The sequence below is a fragment of the Bufo gargarizans genome, chromosome 3 (genome assembly GCF_014858855.1).
Source record: "Bufo gargarizans isolate SCDJY-AF-19 chromosome 3, ASM1485885v1, whole genome shotgun sequence".
Lineage (NCBI taxonomy): Eukaryota > Metazoa > Chordata > Amphibia > Anura > Bufonidae > Bufo > Bufo gargarizans.
Window position 1 is genome coordinate 310,035,995 of NC_058082.1, and position 18,472 is coordinate 310,054,466.

At 39.7% G+C, this 18,472-nt stretch overlaps 1 protein-coding gene across 3 annotated transcripts in view; it reads right to left on the bottom strand.

Moving 5' to 3' along the window:
- Window positions 1-284: 284 nt before the first annotated feature.
- LOC122932433 (cytochrome P450 4F22) overlaps window positions 285-18,472 on the bottom strand; it is a 100,235-nt gene continuing 82,047 nt past the window's right edge. For all 3 annotated transcript variants that reach the window (XM_044286826.1, XM_044286827.1, XM_044286825.1), the window contains 3 exons: window positions 16,779-16,843; window positions 16,606-16,688; window positions 285-536 (listed from right to left, as the gene is read on the bottom strand). In XM_044286826.1, the coding sequence (XP_044142761.1) occupies window positions 365-536; window positions 16,606-16,688; window positions 16,779-16,843 (320 nt within the window). In that variant the 3' untranslated portion in view covers window positions 285-364. The remainder of the gene's footprint in view (window positions 537-16,605; window positions 16,689-16,778; window positions 16,844-18,472) is intronic.

The following is an 18,472-nucleotide window of genomic DNA, read 5'->3' on the forward strand; positions in this document are numbered from 1 at the left end:
GGATTCCGCAAAAAACGGAAGACATACGGAATGACATCCGAATGTCTTCCGTTTTTTGCGGAACCATTGACTTTGCATTGTACCAGGATCCGATTTTTCAGGAACATAATAGGACATGTCTTATATTTAAACGGACATGCGGAACGGAACAATGGAAACGGACAGCACACATTGTGCTGTCCGATTTTTTCCAGGACCCATTGAAAATGAATGGGTCCTGATCTGGTCCTGATCTGTTCCGCAAAAAACGGAACAGATCAGGAAAGAAAAAACGGACGTGTGAATGGACCCTAATGCTGATTACAGTGTTAAAGCTATTGTTACAGTATAAAAGTCTAATCTGCAGATTTCTTCTTCTCTAACTTTAAGATTTTAGAGCTTCCACTTGAAGCCACAGTCCACCCTCTGCTCTTAAGATCAACTCCGGCTTCCTGCGGACTACTTTATTGGGATCCAAGGCCACCTTAAAGTTGAGAAGTGTAAGAGCAAGCACCACTTTCATTTCAGCCATGGCAAAGTTTTGGCCAATACAATTCCTACAAATTAAAAAGCGTAAGTTATATTAAGAAATTTTTGGGGGAAAATAGAGGACATTGTACTGTAGTCTTTTAATTATGTACATTTGTGCAAGTATAATGTTACCCTAAACACTGCAACTTTATGGTATTAAATTTGATGATCAATCTGATGTAGGAAGTATTTAATGATTTGCCACTGCACAAAAAATTGAGCATCTGGCACCCATATTCTAATCCAATACCTATCTAGTAATTCGTGAGAGCATATTCTAAACCGTATCTATAGGTTATAACTGGAAATCCTATGGAGTAGCCCATAACAAGCTGTACAAGGTAGCTAAGTAAGCTAATTTTGAGCACAAATAGGTAATATCATTGTAGCTTAGAAATGGTCATGATTAAATGTGTTTTCCAGGACTCCTATACTGTTGACCTATCCTCAGGTTAGGTCATCAATATCTCCTGGTACGGTTTCAATAGTCGAGGACTATAATTCCTGTTTCTGGCCTTTTCTCTAGTTTTTTTATTATTAAAATATAACTTTTATTTTTCTTTTAATAAACAATATAGCCACAAAAAACATATAAGTTTAAAACTCGATATGGAGGGCAAACTATTAGGGGCTGTAGGCTTAACACCCACTGCTCGTCTATGGATGAACTAAGAGTCTTAGTTATCTCTTGCAAGGGATTGCGAGGTGCGTGTCTGTAATGTCAGCCGACATCAGACACCTTGCAGCTATCGCTTTTGGGATTAATACCCTACCTAAAGTGCTTTATTTAACCAAGTGCGATATTTTTATCTAGCACTCACAGCGGCTCCTACCGCCCACACTTATACCTATTAGCTGACCCTATAGTATACGTATCTATGCGGCGTCTGCAGATCACCGTTCAGTTATCATTCTTTTGCCCTGTCATAATCATTTAAAAGCTATTGGTGCAGCTCCCCCGACATGTTTCACCGCGAGATGCGGCTTCTTCAGGGGGGTAAGGAGCTACTGACAACACGAGTGTTTCATTTGTAAGGACTTATATATCCATGGGGCGGGTTTCCGCTCAGTAGTATCCAATAGGATTATCTCTCATGTTGAAGAGCATGCAATTGGACCATTCAAATGCGGTTTCGTCAGTCAAGATGGTATGGTTGTCAGCTAATTACAATGTTACGTATGCGCTTGCGTTTGGTACTTAGTTGCTTTTTTATTGTAACTGTTAAGTGCGCTTGCGTCGGGACTTTGTGTGTTTTTATGTGACTGTTATGTGCGCTTGCGTCGGGACTTTGTGTGTTTTTATGTGACTGTTATGTGCGCTTGCGTCGGGACTTAGTGTGTTTTTGTGTAACTGTTATGTGCTCTTGCGTCGGGACTTAGTGTCTTTTTATTATAACTATTATATGCGCTTGCGTCATGACTTAGTATCTTTCATATATGACTGTTATGTGCGCTTGCGTCGGAACTTAGTATCATTTTTATAGCTATAATATGCGCTTGCGTTGGGGACTTGTGTATTTGTTATATACAGACGTGGACAAAATTGTTGGTACCCTTTGGTCAATGAAAGAAAAAGTCACAATGGTCACAGAAATAACTTTAATCTGACAAAAGTAATAATAAATTAAAATTCTATAAATGTTAACCAATGAAAGTCAGACATTGTTTTTCAACCATGCTTCAACAGAATTATGTAAAAAAATAAACTCATGAAACAGGCATGGACAAAAATGATGGTACCCCTAGAAAACACAGAACATAATGTGACCAAAGGGACATGTTAATTCAAGGTGTGTCCACTAATTAGCATCACAGGTGTCTACAACCTTGTAATCAGCCATTGGGCCTATATATATGGCTCCAGGTAATCACTGTGTTGTTTGGTGATATGGTGTGTACCACACTCGACATGGACCAGAGGAAGCAAAGGAAAGAGCTGTCTCAAGAGATCAGAAAGAAAATTATAGACAAGCATGTTAAAGGTAAAGGCTATAAGACCATCTCCAAGCAACTAGATGTTCCTGTGAGTACAGTTGCACATATTATTCATAAGTTTAAGATCCATGGGACTGTAGCCAACCTCCCTGGACGTGGCCGCAGGAGGAAAATTGATGACAAATCTAAGAGACGGATAATCCGAATGGTAACAAAAGAGCCTAGAAAGACTTCTAAAGAGATTCAAGGTGAACTTCATGCTCAAGGAACATCAGTGTCAGATCGCACCATCCGTCGTTGTTTGAGCCAAAGTGGACTACATGGGAGACGACCAAGGAGGACACCATTGTTGAAAACGAATCATAAAAAAGCAAGACTGGAATATGCCAAACTACATGTTGACAAGCCACAAAGCTTCTGGGAGAATGTCCTGTGGACAGATGAGACAAAAATCGAAGTTTTTGCCAAGGCACATCAGCTGTATGTTCACAGACGAAAAAATGAAGCATATCAAGAAAAGAACACTGTCCCTACTGTGAAACATGGAGGAGGCTCTGTTATGTTCTGGGGCTGCTTTGCTGCGTCTGGCACAGGGTGTCTTGAATCTGTGCAGGGTACAATGAAATCTCAAGACTATCAAGGAATTCTAGAGAGAAATGTACTAGCCAGTGTCAGAAAGCTTGGTCTCAGTCGCAGGTCATGGGTCTTGCAACAGGACAATGACCCAAAACACACCGCTAAAAACACCCAAGAATGGCTAAGAGGAAAAAATTGGACTATTCTAAAGTGGCCTTCTATGAGCCCTGACCTCAATCCTATTGAGCATCTTTGGAAGGAGCTGAAACATGCAGTCTGGAAAAGGCACCCTTCAAACCGGACACAACTGGAGCAGTTTGCTCATGAGGAGTGGGCCAAAATACCTGCTGAGAGGTGCAGATGTCTCATTGACAGTTACAGGAAGCGTTTGATTGCAGTGATTGCCTCAAAAGGTTGCGCAACAAAATATTAAGTTAGGGGTACCATCATTTTTGTCCATGCCTGTTTCATGAGTTTATTTTTTTACATAATTCTGTTGAAGCATGGTTGAAAAACAATGTCTGACTTTCATTGGTTAACATTTATAGAATTTTAATTTATTATTACTTTTGTCAGATTAAAGTTATTTCTGTGACCATTGTGACTTTTTCTTTCATTGACCAAAGGGTACCAACAATTTTGTCCACGTCTGTATATGCTATAGTGTGCGCTTACGTCGGGACTTGTGTCTTTTTTCTAGTGACTATTATGTGCACTTGCGTCTGAGCTTTGATTTGATACTTAATTTTAGTGTCATCAATGCGCATATATAGTTACTTTGGATTTTTTGCGCATATATAAGAACTTATAATTTTTCTTTTTTTCTCCTTTAGAGATCTATTTACATCTAGATGAGTGCACATGGAATTCTTTCCCGATCCCCAAAGCTTAAGTAACGTATGTCGGGGTTTAGATTTATTTATTTTTTTATTTTTTATTTTTAAATTTAATTATCTTTATTGATTAGTATATCAAAACATTACAGATAGAGGACAAAAAATACAGTTTCCCCCCAACCCCAATTCCCTAAAGAAGCCCTCCCCTCCCCCCCCTACCTGTGGTGCGTCAAAATAAGTCCTTTATCATTAAGAAAATTAAACACAACTAATCAAGCTCTCCAACCACCCCATATCTTAATCCACTTCTCCTCAGCCTCCCTCTGTTTGTACATGATTTTCTCATAATTTTTTACCTTAGCAATTAAATTCATCCATGTAATTATATCTGGAGTATATCGAGCAAACCAGGTTCGACTGAGCAACACTCTAGCCAACATCAATATCCTGCCCAGAAGGATCTTTTGATACTTATGATTATTTAATTTAGAGAGATCATTAAGCACGAATACTTGTGGTTCAAAAGGGATTCGTATTTTTAGTTTATGCCTAATACAATTATTTATAGTATTCCAGAAGTTTGTGAGTTCTGGACAAGTCCATATCATATGAAGAAAATCCGCTCCTACAGTATCGCATTTAGGGCAACTAGACTTGTCTCTTAATCCACATTTATTCATCCATAAAGGAGTAATATAGAATCTATGGCAAATATAAAATTGTATTAGAACATGATTGAAGTTCTGGGATAGTGAAACTAAGTTCCCAAAAATATTCTCCCATCCTTCTACCTGTAAATTCGGACAATCCACCTCCCACGCTTTTTGTTTTGGTGACTGTGTGTCACTAAACCGTGCCTTAAGTAATAACTTATATATATTTGAAATTTTTATTCTAGACCGTGTACCCCCTACCCAATCATTCAAAAAGGATGAATTATCTATATCTAGCACCAATTTATCATCCAAACTGGATAGGACTGATCGCAATTGAAAATACCTAAACCAAGAAAGGTTTGTTATACTGTGTGTCATCTCTATAAATGGTTTAATTTCTCTATCTTTAACTACCTGTGAAATATACAGAATTTTATTCTTCTGCCAAAATGTGTCAGCTGCAATATCATCTAGCTTTTGTAAGTACAGATTGTACCAAAGAGGTGTAAATGTAAGTGAACCCTTGACCTTCAACCATGTTCTAGTTGTAGCCCATACTTTCAGGAGTAATTTTATGGTCTCTCTGTAGCCCCACTCATAACTCTTTAATAGACCAGATTCCAACAAGGTAAAAATATTATTGTGGGCATGGCTAGTTACCAACTTCCCCAACAGTGCACTATTCTCTGATTCATAGCATCTCAATAACTGGGCTGCAATAAAATACCCTTTAAAATAGGGGAGATTTAAACCCCCGCACTCCACAGATTTATACAGATATTCCAGCTTTATTCGAACTCGCTTTCTTCCCCATATTAAATCATTGATTATTTTTTCAATGAGTTTAAAATATTTGTCTTGTATCCAGATAGGTGTATTCCTGAGGACATAAAGAAATTGTGGTAATATCACCATTTTAACTAGTGAAACTCGATCAGCTCTGGATAGGGGCAGTCTCAACCAGATCCCTATTTTAGCTCTAGTCCTTATCACTATGGGAATCAAATTAAGTTGTACGAAATTTTCAACCCGAGGTGATATAGTCAAACCCAGGTATTGAAAGGTGTCAACAATATCTAACTGTGTCCCGAGAACCTCTTCCTGTGGCAGGGGGTCTATTGGCATCAAGCTGGTCTTGGTCCAGTTTATAAGAAGACCAGACACCTCACCAAATGCTTTAACCATTTGAATAATCCTAGGAAGAGTGATTTCCGTATGGTCTATAAAAAACAGAACATCATCCGCATATAAGGAGATCCGGTCTTGTACTCCTAGCGTACCAAATCCTTTAACCTGATCATCCTGCCTAATGGCCATCGCAAGGGGTTCAATATAAATATCGAATATAGGGGAGACAGTGGACAGCCCTGCCGTGTGCCTCTTTTTAAATCAATACTACTACTCAAGATTCCATTAAGACTCAATTTTGCCCTTGGGGATCTATACAATAACTTAAGAGTACGTATAAACTTTTCCCCAACGCCCATCCTTGCCAGAACCTTCCAGAGGAAGCACCACTCCACCCTGTCAAAGGCCTTGGAGGCATCCAGCGACAGGATGGAGCGAGTGGTCCCCCCAGGGGCCTGAATATTAGAAAAAAGCCGATGTAAATTATGGTGTGTGCCCTTGTTTTGGACAAAGCCACTCTGATCCGGATGGACAATAGAAGAAATAACCCTAGAAAGCCTTGTAGCCAGGACCCTCGCAAGAAGCTTTACATCTGCATTAAGCAGTGAGATTGGTCTATAAGATTCTAAATCTAAAGGGTCCTTGCCTTTTTTTGGAATTAATATTATTGCAGCCTCCATCATTGAGTCTGGGAGCTTCCCATCCTCCATTGATTCAGAAAAGACCTCCAACAGTCTCGGGAGAATGCAATCCCTATATTTACTATAAAATTCATATGGGAGCCCATCTGAACCAGGAGTGGAATTGGCTGAACATAATTTAATAGCTCCCTCAAGTTCTTGAATTGAGACCTCTAGCTCAAGTGCTTTCTTTTGCGTCTCAGTAATAGTTGGAAAGATGATCTTATCAAGATAGGAATCTATCTTATTATCTGTGATGTTAGATTCGGCTTTATACAAATCAAGGAAATAATCAACAAAGGCCTTCTCTACCGGGCCCTGTCCAGTGACCATCCTACCATCAATCAATCGAACCTTATCTATATAAATTTTTAGATTGTTGACTTGAAATTACTCTAGACAGAAGTTTACCGGGTCGCCCTGACTCTGTAAAGTATTTTTGCCCTTTAAAGAAAAGGCTCTGTTGGGCCTTATCCAGTAAAAAATTAGAATATATTTGTGTGGCTCTTTGCATGTTTTCCCTATTCTGCTCCGACTTATTCCTGTAAAAGGATTCTGTCGCCTGTGCAGCACGTTCTTCTAGATTTTTCTGTTTTTTCCCATACTCCCTTCTGAGGTTCGCGATATTACTAACCATCAATCCCCTCATATACGCCTTAAACGTATCCCATACCACTTGAATTTTTGCTGAACCGTAATTATTATCCCAGAATCGGCCAATTTCATTTTGGATTATTTCATGTGTCTTTATAACTGATAGCCAGTAAGGATTTAGTCTAAAAGGGGGTTTTGATGTATATCCTTGCTGAGATAAGGAGAATTCAAGTAGTAACGGAGAATGATCCGATATTGACCTCGTTTCATATTTCATTCGCTTTAGTAATTTCACATGTTTACTACTGATCAATGCAAGATCTATTCTAGACATTGATTTACCTGCTTTACTAAAGCATGAAAAAGCCCTCTTCCCCTGTCCTAAATATTCCCAAGCATCTTCAAAACCAGCCTCCAGGCAGAACCGTGCCAGGGGAGACCCCTGGACCGGGCTGTCGCTCCTGACACTCGTAGAGACCCTATCACGTACGGGATCAATGACACAGTTAAAGTCGCCAATAATCAGTGTTGGACACTCTGGCCATTTATCCATAAATAATACCAAGGAATTAAGGACCGAAAAGGAAAATGGCGGTGGGATATAGACAAACGCCAAAATACATATCTTCCCCCTTAACCTGCAATATAAAAAGATAAATCTCCCCTGTTGGTCGACAGAGGATGCCTCGCAGACCAAATCAATAAGTCTATGTATCAAGACAGTAACACCTCTCGAGTAGTTAGAGAAAGTAGAATGATAAGTGTGCGCAGCCCATCCCCTGTCGACCACCCTAGAGGTCTCCTCAGTGAGGTGGGTCTCTAACAGGCATACTATTGCTGGTAGATGGACCTGAATCAAGTCAGAAATCGCTTGTCTCTTTCCTCTATCCCCCAAACCACGTATATTCCAGGCAATAATTCTAGTCAACATTATCAACAGCGGCTAAGTGGGAAAAAGGAGATGGAAAGAAAGAAGTACAACAAAGAAAGAACAAAAAGGAAAAAAGAGGAAAAAAACACACCCATTTTGACGCACCACAGCCCAACCCCAAACCCCCCCCCCCCCACCTACAGATAATCTACCACGTATTGTAGTAGATTTCCTTCCTATGACCATCCCTCCCACTCTCCCCCCACTCGGCCACCCTCATTAGGAAGCGAAGAGAAATAAATTTAGGGGGATAAGCCCCCTTATAGCAATTATTATTCCCGCCAGATCATAGGACAATTAAATCATAAATTGTTTCGATCAAGCCAATCCGCGGCTTCTTCCGATGTATCAAAAAAAAGAGTTTTGTCATTAAAAATAATCCGCAATTTTGCTGGGAATATGAGAGAATATTTAATGTCCTTTTCTCTTAGCTTCTTTTTGACCTTTTCTTGTATATCTTTTGAAAAATCCGGAAAAAAAGCCAATCTATTCCCGTTGTATACAACCGGTGAACATTCTCTCGCCCTTCTCAAAAGGATATCTTTATCCCCTGTAGTCAATAGCTTGACAAGAAATGTCCGAGGTTGTCTCCCTGGAATTGGTTTACCCCCTGGGACCCGGTGAGCTCTTTCAATCATAAAAAAAGAGGAAAACAAATCTTTCCCAAACTTCTCAAAGATTAACTTCTGTATATATTGAGTTGGGTTCTTCTCTTCCGCACCCTCTGGAATCCCTATTATTCTCACGTTGTATCTTCGTGACCTATCCTCGAGGTCCGCTACCTTTTTCTTCAAAAGGTTATACTCTAATTTGAATGTGGAGACTTCAGTATTTATTTTTTTGGATTCATTTTGTATCAGGGCAACGGAACTCTCAAGGTTATTAACTCTGTCTCGCATTTTTGACAAATCGTCTTTTATTAGTCCCACATCAACTTGGATAAACCCAAGTTGGGTTGTGACAGCCTGTATTAAATCCCCATTTTGTTTAACCGCTAGCAATATTTCTTCTAGCGGAGAGGAGTTGTCATTAGGGATAACTTCCCCCATTATACCATCTTCTTCTTCGGGGTATCTAGAGGCTTTTTGTGGTTCTAACTCAGTCATCTCCGGATCGTCAATTTTTTTTGTGACAGGTTCCTTTTGTGCGCCCCTCGTATTAACCCTCGGAGACCTCAGAAACTGATCTATTTTTGTTATTTCAGCGGCTTTAGACCCAGGTTTCTGGCTTGAGAGGTCAGCCGAGCGCCTACTGGCTTTGGGAGCCATACCTTGTTCCTGCACTCTATATATATATATATTTTTTTTTTTTTTCGTTATTCCGCCTCTTTCTTTCCTTTTGTATGTGTGTCACTTCTTCCTTCTTCTTCCTTTTTAGTTATTTATTATTGTTATATTTTTTTTTTTTTCCTTCCCTTTTTTTTTTTTACAAAAATTTTTTATTTTTTTTTTCCTCTCTCTTCTTATTTGTTCTTATTCTCTCTTAGAGATAAACCATGTAAAAAGGTAGATTACGTATACTCTGGTGGAGTGTAGTTCTTTTTACTTGGGTTCGTTAGTAGTTAGTGTAGTTAGTATAGTAGGAGAAGAAGTCATAGGAGAACCAATTGAGACAAGCAGGAACATAGATGCAGGAGCAAACAGGAACAATCTCACCAGCTTTTTTCCGTTCCTTCGGATGTCCACGAAGATCCCACCTGGATATCCAAAAGGAGACCCCTCGATCCCAGGAATCTCTGAAGGGGAGGCAGAGCAGAGGGGAGTAGTGGCCGCCAGAGAAAGACACTAATGTCCGGAGCAGACGAAGCAGCCAACCTCACTCCATAGCCAGGAATCTCTGAAGGGGAGGCAGAGCAGAGGGGAGTAGTGGCCGCCAGAGAAGACACTAATGTCCGGAGCAGACGAAGCAGCCAACCTCACTCCTTAGCCGCCACAATCGACTCCTACCACCGGAATCAAGGCCGGCACACAGAGCGGAGGAGAAGAAGCGCTATCACCAACAAAAACAGAAGAGTCCGAAAGCGCACCCGCAGTCGAGAAATCCAGGATCCCAGGTACACAAGAAGCCAGCCAGCCGACTGCGCTCCAGATAATCCCCACAAGCTGAGTCCCGGAGGCAAGCGAAAGAGGCAGACAGTCCAGGAAAGCCGGAGACACAAACAGCGCCGGGCAGCAAGCGGAGTCAGGAGTCAGAAGCTAGATGAATAGCGTGCCCCCCAGGTCCATGGAGGCAGGAACGGCCATAGAGACGCCAAAGGCAGCAGGATAGCGAGGTAGCCAAGCCACGGGGAGAGAGGAGAGCGTGACGTACTACGTCTACGTCATCACGTCATCACCGAGAATGTATGATAGATTTTTCTTAATAGTATCATTCCTTATATTTCCTACTCAGTGCAAAATCTAAATAGGAGGTTTATTCTGTCGATTCCACTATTAAGGGTCATCTTGACATCTACTCTACTAGAGCGTATTTATGTTATATTTGTACTAGAGGAATCTCCTTAAAGTTATCAGGAAGATATTATCATTGCAGTCCAAGCCGTACAGTTATAATTGATTTGGTTATCGTGCCCAAGTTTCAAAATATATAATATACTTCTGACCTTCTTCATTACCTCAATATAATTTAGGCACACATAATGCTGACTCTGATTAAACCTGCCAACTTGATTATGATTATTTACAATTATGACCGCATATTTTATATAGTCTAGATAGGTATGCTCTATTATATTTTTGCTGCTACATATTAGTTTATTAGTAGTTATTTTCTATATTATCTTATATAGAATTACTTTTGTTAACAAGAGTGATAATTTATCTTATACTAATTATTTATTTTCTTATAATAATTCAGTTTTATTCATATAAACGCTGTGAAGGTGAATCCTTCATTCAATCCATTGGGGCTCATGGTGTTTAGCCTCTGGATCCATCTCGCCTCACTCTGTAGGAGTTTTCTATCCAGGTTGCCTCCTCTGGGACCCATATTTAGTTTTTCTATGCCCCAGAAACGTAGGATTTTATTATTGTTGCCATGCATATATTTAACATGCCTGGCAATTGGTGTATCTTTCCCTGTTTCTATCAAGCTCATATGACCAGAGATACGGCGCCTCAATTCCTGGATAGTTTTGCCCACGTACAGTTTAGGACATGGGCACGATGCTATATATATCACTCCTTTGGTCTTACAGGTGATCAGTTGTCTAATTGTATATTCCTTTCCATCTGACGGGTTTGTACATTTTTTGATACGTGGGATATATCTGCAGAAGGAGCAATCCCCACACGGTGTGGATCCACAATATTTTCCTCTGATTAGATTTCTTTCTTTTCCTTTTTCTTTTAGGTGGCTATGTACTAGATGATCTTTTAGATTGGAGCTCCTTCTATATGTCACGCTTGGGTTAACGGTAAGTACTTCTCTAAGGTCTCTCTCCGTCTGTATGATATACCAGTATTTTTGAAGTATACTGTATATTTCCTTATCATATCCATCAAAAGTGCCAATGCACCGAATAGTCTAATTTTTCTTGGGAGGGATAGTTATAAGTAGTTCATCCCTACTTATAGCTTTTGCTCTATTATAAGCTCTTTTTAAGGGGGCTGCAGGATAGCCTCTTTTTTTTAAACTGGTGTAGAGGTGTCTACTCTCTTTTTCAAAGGTTATTACATCGGAGCAATTCCTACGGGCCCTCAAATATTGGCCCGTGGGTATGCCTCTCTTCAGTGGTAGAGGATGCCAACTCTCCCAATGTAAATAACTATTTGTGGAGGTTGGTTTTCTATATACCTTAGTACCAAGATGTCCATTGTCCATAATCCTAATTTTCAGATCTAAAAACACAATTTCTCTCTCCTGTAGTTCGTACGTAAATCTCATTCCTATGTTGTTTTCGTTTAGCGCCTGGGCGAATTCCCTGAAAAGTGTTTGTGCTCCATCCCATAGGATAAGGATGTCGTCGATATATCTGCCCCAATAGAGAATGTGTCAGGTATATCGCGACATACCCTCCGTAAATACAGTGTCATTTTCCCACCACCCCCAAAATAAATTAGCGTAAGTGGGGGCGCAAGATGTCCCCATAGCGGTACCATTAATCTGTTTATAGTATTTCCCTTGGAATATAAAATAATTGTGCTCTAAAACAAATTTTAACATAGATATTACAAAGTGATTGTGCTGGTGAAAAATACTACTTTTTGTACTAAGAAACTGGTGAACTGCATTTATTCCCAGTGTGTGTTGTATATTACTGTACAGGGATTCGACATCCAAGCTAGCTAGTATAGCATTTGGTGTCATCGTCATATCATTCATTTTTAGGAGGAGATCTTTTGTGTCTTTAATATAGGACGGTAAGGTGGTTACAAAAGGCCTCAGTATTTGGTCAACATACTGGCTTGCCCCCTGTGTCAGATTATTATTCCCAGAAACTATCGGTCTCCCTGGGATTGGAGTTTTCCCCTTGTGCACTTTTGGAAGTGCATAAAAGGTAGAGATGGTAGGATCTTTTTTAAGGAGATAGGTAAATTCGTATTTTGTTATTATTTCTCTGGACTTTGCCTCTTGCAGCAAAACCTTCAATTCAGTAGTATATTCACTGGTCGGGTCATTGGGGAGTATTTTGTAAGTCTTTTTATCTTTTAGAAGTCTCTGCACCATATCTACATAGTCATCTCTATCCTGAATGACTATGATCCCCCCCTTATCACTGGGCTTTATAACAATGTCCTCATTGTTCTTGAGTTCTTCCAGAGCTTTCAACTCCTGGATATCCATATTTTGATCTATGTGATCTTTTCTCATTTTTAGTGCTTTTATATCCTGAGTAACCAGGTTAACAAAGGTATCAATCTCTTTGAATTGTGCAAATGGCGGAGTGGTCTTTGATTTTGGTTTTAAAGTAGAGAACGGGGGGTCTGGGATAACGCCTTGTCCTTCATTCTCCTTCAGGAGATCCTCCAAGGTCTGGATACATTTTTCCTCGTTTTCTTGCGTTTTTCTCAGATCCCATTCTGCTTGTTTGTGTACTTTATGTAAAGATAATTTGCGCGCAAAGAGATTGATATCCTTTATCCACAAGAACTTGTCGCTCTGTGGAACTGGAGAGAAAGTAAGACCTCTATCCAAAAGTGTTCTCTGTGCCGTTGTTAGGGGGTATGTGGACAGATTTATAATCCGTCTATCATTATCTTCCTCTATTCGTGCATTTTCTCCTATTTGCTATATCCCCATTTCTCCCGATCCCGTAATTGTATCCCTGCCTGTCCTAAAAAAAGGGGGGCTATAGGTGTATTCATCTGGGTATTCATCTGTGTTGATGTTGTTTGGGAAGTAGGAGGGTTTACATTCCCAATAGTTGTCCCATTCACTGTCTGCCCAAAGGCAAATGGTTGTGCATAGGTAGAAGTGGAATAAGATCCACTAAATGGACCAGTGGTTGTATTGGTCATTGTTGTATTTAGACCTGTTTGGTACTGTTTTCCCATTGCCGATGGACATATTTTTGGCGTTTGTCTGGCTTCTTGAGTGACTTTTTTGGGGGGCTGATATCTCCCTTTCTTAATTTTTCGTTTTGTCCATGTTCTTGAATTGGAATAATTCCCACTGTATGTTGAACCCTCTGCTCCAGAGGTATCAGTATCAGAGTACTCAGTATTTCTTTGATAGATATTCCTGGTGATATTTCTATTTTTCCAGATGTATACCCTATCCGTCTCAAAATCCTGACGATCTCTGATATATTTTTTCTGTTTACGTTCCTTGATTTCCTTTTGTAACAAATCTGTTTTCTTAATTTGCTGTTCCAGATTATTAAATTCTGGATGTTGGTTAAAGTCCTGTATCTCTTTTATTTCCTTCTCCAGTTGTTGGTCTAATTTAGTAAAGGAGCTCTTCTCGTATTCTAGTAGATAACTTATTAATCTTTGTGAGCATTCGGTTAATAGTTGCTCCCAACCTTTAGTGAATACTATATCTTCCAAGTGTGTATTTGGTCGTAGGGGGATGCGTGACCCTCTGTATACTATTCCCTGCTGTAGATATGTATCCAGGCTCGCTATTTCCCACCAGGCTCTGATATGTTGACTGTATGTTTTGTTCAAATTCCTGAACTTAATGTTTATGTCAGTTTGATTTAATGGAATATTGGTATTAGAAAATACTTGGCTAGCCTCTAAAGTTAGATTTTCCAGACTAGGTTTCTGCTTGAGAAAACCTGCCATTACAGAACATTAGGCAAGGACAAATTAATGGATTGAACAAACTATGCAAATCTTGATGATTGGCACAGAAACACAGCTGAAAATCACTATAATTAGGGATCAAAATTTAGAGGGTTCCCCTAAATTTAAACAATAATATTTACAAGTGATCCTCTGGACCCAGGAGGTCAAAAGTACGGTTTCAATAGTCGAGGACTATAATTCCTGTTTCTGGCCTTTTCTCTAGTTTTTTTATTATTAAAATATAACTTTTATTTTTCTTTTAATAAACAATATAGCCACAAAAAACATATAAGTTTAAAACTCGATATGGAGGGCAAACTATTAGGGGGCTGTAGGCTTAACACCCACTGCTTGTCTATGTGTGAACTAAGAGTCTTAGTTATCTCTTGCAAGGGATTGCGAGGTGCGTGTCTGTAATGTCAGCCGACATCAGACACCTTGCAGCTATCGCTTTTGGGATTAATACCCTACCTAAAGTGCTTTATTTAACCAAGTGCGATATTTTTATCTAGCACTCACAGCGGCTCCTACCGCCCACACTTATACCTATTAGCTGACCCTATAGTATACGTATCTATGCGGCGTCTGCAGATCGCCGTTCAGTTATCATTCTTTTGCCCTGTCATAATCATATAAAAGCTATTGGTGCAGCTCCCCCGACATGTTTCACCGCGAGATGCGGCTTCTTCAGGGGGGTAAGGAGCTACTGACAACACGAGTGTTTCGTTTGTAAGGACTTATATATCCATGGGGCGGGTTTCCGCTCAGTAGTATCCAATAGGATTATCTCTCATGTTGAAGAGCATGCAATTGGACCATTCAAATGCGGTTTCGTCAGTCAAGATGGTATGGTTGTCAGCTAATTACAATGTTACTTATGCGCTTGCGTTTGGTACTTAGTTGCTTTTTTATTGTAACTGTTAAGTGCGCTTGCGTCGGGACTTTGTGTGTTTTTATGTGACTGTTATGTGCGCTTGCGTCGGGACTTAGTGTGTTTTTGTGTAACTGTTATGTGCGCTTGCGTCGGGACTTAGTGTCTTTTTATTATAACTATTATATGCGCTTGTGTCAGGATTTAGCGCACATAACAGTCATATATGAAAGATACTAAGTCCTGACGCAAGCGCATATAATAGTTATAATAAAAAGACACTAAGTCCCGACGCAAGCGCACATAACAGTTACACAAAAACACACTAAGTCCCGACGCAAGCGCACATAACAGTCACATAAAAACACACAAAGTCCCGACGCAAGCGCACTTAACAGTTACAATAAAAAAGCAACTAAGTACCGAACGCAAGCGCATAAGTAACATTGTAATTAGCTGACAACCATACTATCTTGACTGACGAAACCGCATTTGAATGGTCCAATTGGATGCTCTTCAACATGAGAGATAATCCTATTGGATACTACTGAGCGGAAACCCGCCCCATGGATATATAAGTCCTTACAAACGAAACACTCGTGTTGTCAGTAGCTCCTTACCCCCCTGAAGAAGCCGCATCTCGCGGTGAAACATGTCAGGGGAGCTACACCAATAGCTTTTAAATGATTATGACAGGGCAAAAGAATGATAACTGCAAGGGCGATCTGCAGACGCCGCATAGATACGTATACTATAGGGTCAGCTAATATGTATAAGTGTGGGCGGTAGGAGCCGCTGTGAGTGCTAGATAAAAATATCGCACTTGGTTAAATAAAGCACTTTTGGTAGTGCTATCAAAAGCGATAGCTGCAAGGTGTCTGATGTCGGCTGACATTACAGACACGCACCTCGCAATCCCTTGCAAGAGATAACTAAGACTCTTAGTTCACCCATAGACAAGCAGTGGGTATTAAGCCTACAGCCCCCTAATAGTTTGCCCTCCATATCGAGTTTTAAACTTATATGTTTTTTGTGGCTATATTGTTTATTAAAAGAAAAATAAAAGTTATATTTTAATAATAAAAAAACTAGAGAAAAGGCCAGAAACAAGAATTATAGTCCTCGACTATTGAAACCGTACTTTTGACCTCCTGGGTCCAGAGGATCACTTGTAAATATCAATATCTCCTGGCACTCCACCAATCAGTTGTTTGAAGAGGCAGTGGTGCTATGGTGAACGCTGCCGACTTCTCACGCTATGCCAAGCTCAGCACTGTCCATTGTATAGCGGCTGTGCTTGGTATTGCAGCCCAGATCTATTCACTTGAATGGGACTGTGCTGCAACTAGAACATTTGACCAATGAACGTGATGTCACTGACCTAGGTAGAGGCCTCAGAGCTCACTGGAGCACCACAACCTCTTCAAATGCCCAGAGTCGGACCCCCACCAATCAGATATTGACAACCTACCATATCCTGAGGATTGGTTCACCAGTATATGAATTTCAGAAAACCCCTTTAATAAATCAACATTGATGCCTAGAGATTATCACCATGAAAATTTGTGATAAACAGAAGAGCCATTTAAGGATAAACAGCAAAGGTCTTTAATTGCTACGAATAAAAAAAATATAATTCCTTGTATAATCCTTACCTAGGTCCAGCAGAGAAAGGTACAAAAGCATGTGAGGACCGCTGATCTGTGGAGCTGGGATCAAATCGATAAGGATCATAGACCTAAAAGAAGAGAGGTGGTAGTTCTGGTAAACGTTTTAATAAATGGTAGCAAAGTAATATGAATATGAATAAAAGCAAAAACATTTGTACCTCTGGATTCGGCCAAACTGCAGGGTTGTGGTGAGTTCCATAAATACTGATCAGGCTGATGTTCCCTGAATTTGACAAGCATTAGCAAGTAGTTGGTGAGATTAAAAACAAAAAATCTCCTTCCATATGAATGCATATATAATATTTGCACAAGTGGTATAAAAAGAGACAGACTTTTGTATTTTCTGCTATTTTTTTGATTAAATGGGTCAGAAGATCCCTGGCTGGCTTTTTTTGATTATTCTATTGATTTAATTAATTTTGTACAAGAGTTTTCTTGGTCACATCTTTACATGTGTTTTTTCCAGTCCTATAGAGAAGCCTATAAAAGCCACGCTGTGTTTTGAAAAAAATGCCACTTACCCAAAAAGTGAAGAAAACCCCTACAAAAAACCTTCGAATGCATTTTATATTCCCCTATTGACTTACAGATAACATCTGGCAGCAGCATTTTTTAACCCCCTTAAGAGCACCTGTTACCACTAAATGCAGTACAATCTGCAGGCAGCAGACTATAGAGCAGGAAAAGTTGAGGAGATTGATATATAGTTTTGTGGGAAAAGGTTCAGTAAAACCTGTATACATTAAACACCTGATCTTTCTATACTTAAAGGGGTTGTCACACTTCAGCAAGTGGCAGTTATCATGTAGAGAAAGTTAATAGGCACTAATATATTGTGATTGTCCATATTGCTTCCTTTGTTGGCTGAATTCATTTTTCCATCACATTATACACTGCTCATTTCATGGTTACTACCACCCAATCCAGCAGCAGTGGCCGTGCTTACACGCTATAGGAAAAAAGTGTCGGCCTCTCTGGTGGCCGGGACCATGGAAGCTCACAGCTGGTGCTTTTTTCTATAGTGTGCAATATTTTGGGGGAAATGGAGACCAGAAATTGAGAATTGTACATTTTTACTTTTTCAGCTACAGCATTCACCGCACAGGGAATGTATTTCTAAGTTTTAATAGTTCATAAATTTTTGGAAACAGCTATACTCATGTTTTTTTTTTATTGTTTATTTATTTTAAATGTAAAATTGGGAAAGGGGAGTAATTTGAATATTTATCTATATTTTTACTGTCTCTTTTAGTTCCCTTAGGGGACTTGCACATGTGATTTTCTGATCATTTGTACCATAGACTGCAATAGAATACTATTGTGCTCTATGGTATTTTTACAGGCTGCCTGTCAGGCTGTGTCTCCGATACCAGCCGAACGGAGCTCAGCAATTTCACCATTGGGGCTCCAGTCGCAGGACACAGGAAGCCCCTATCTAACCACTCATATGTCGCAGTTACTATTGACCGAGGCGTTAATTAACTTGGTTAAATGACTGGGAACAAAATTATATCCTATCCTGCTCATTACAGCTGTATTATACAGCTGGTACCTACTCCATATGGAGTGAGCTCAGCTTGTGAGCCTTCTGCATATATTCCCTTAAAGAAAATGACATACATGTACAACATTTTATATGAAGGGGTTAAATGCAAGGAAAAGCACTGCAAAAAAACCCTGCATTTTTCCTAAAAATTGTATATGTGAAATGACCCAAATTCAGGCTAATATTCTTGCAAATGCTGAATTAATGCATTGTTACAGTTGAATATCCACTCATAGGTTGAACAACCTACTGTGCTTACAGGAGTATTGTGCTGGTACCTATAAGATACTATGTGTTGAGCTTTTA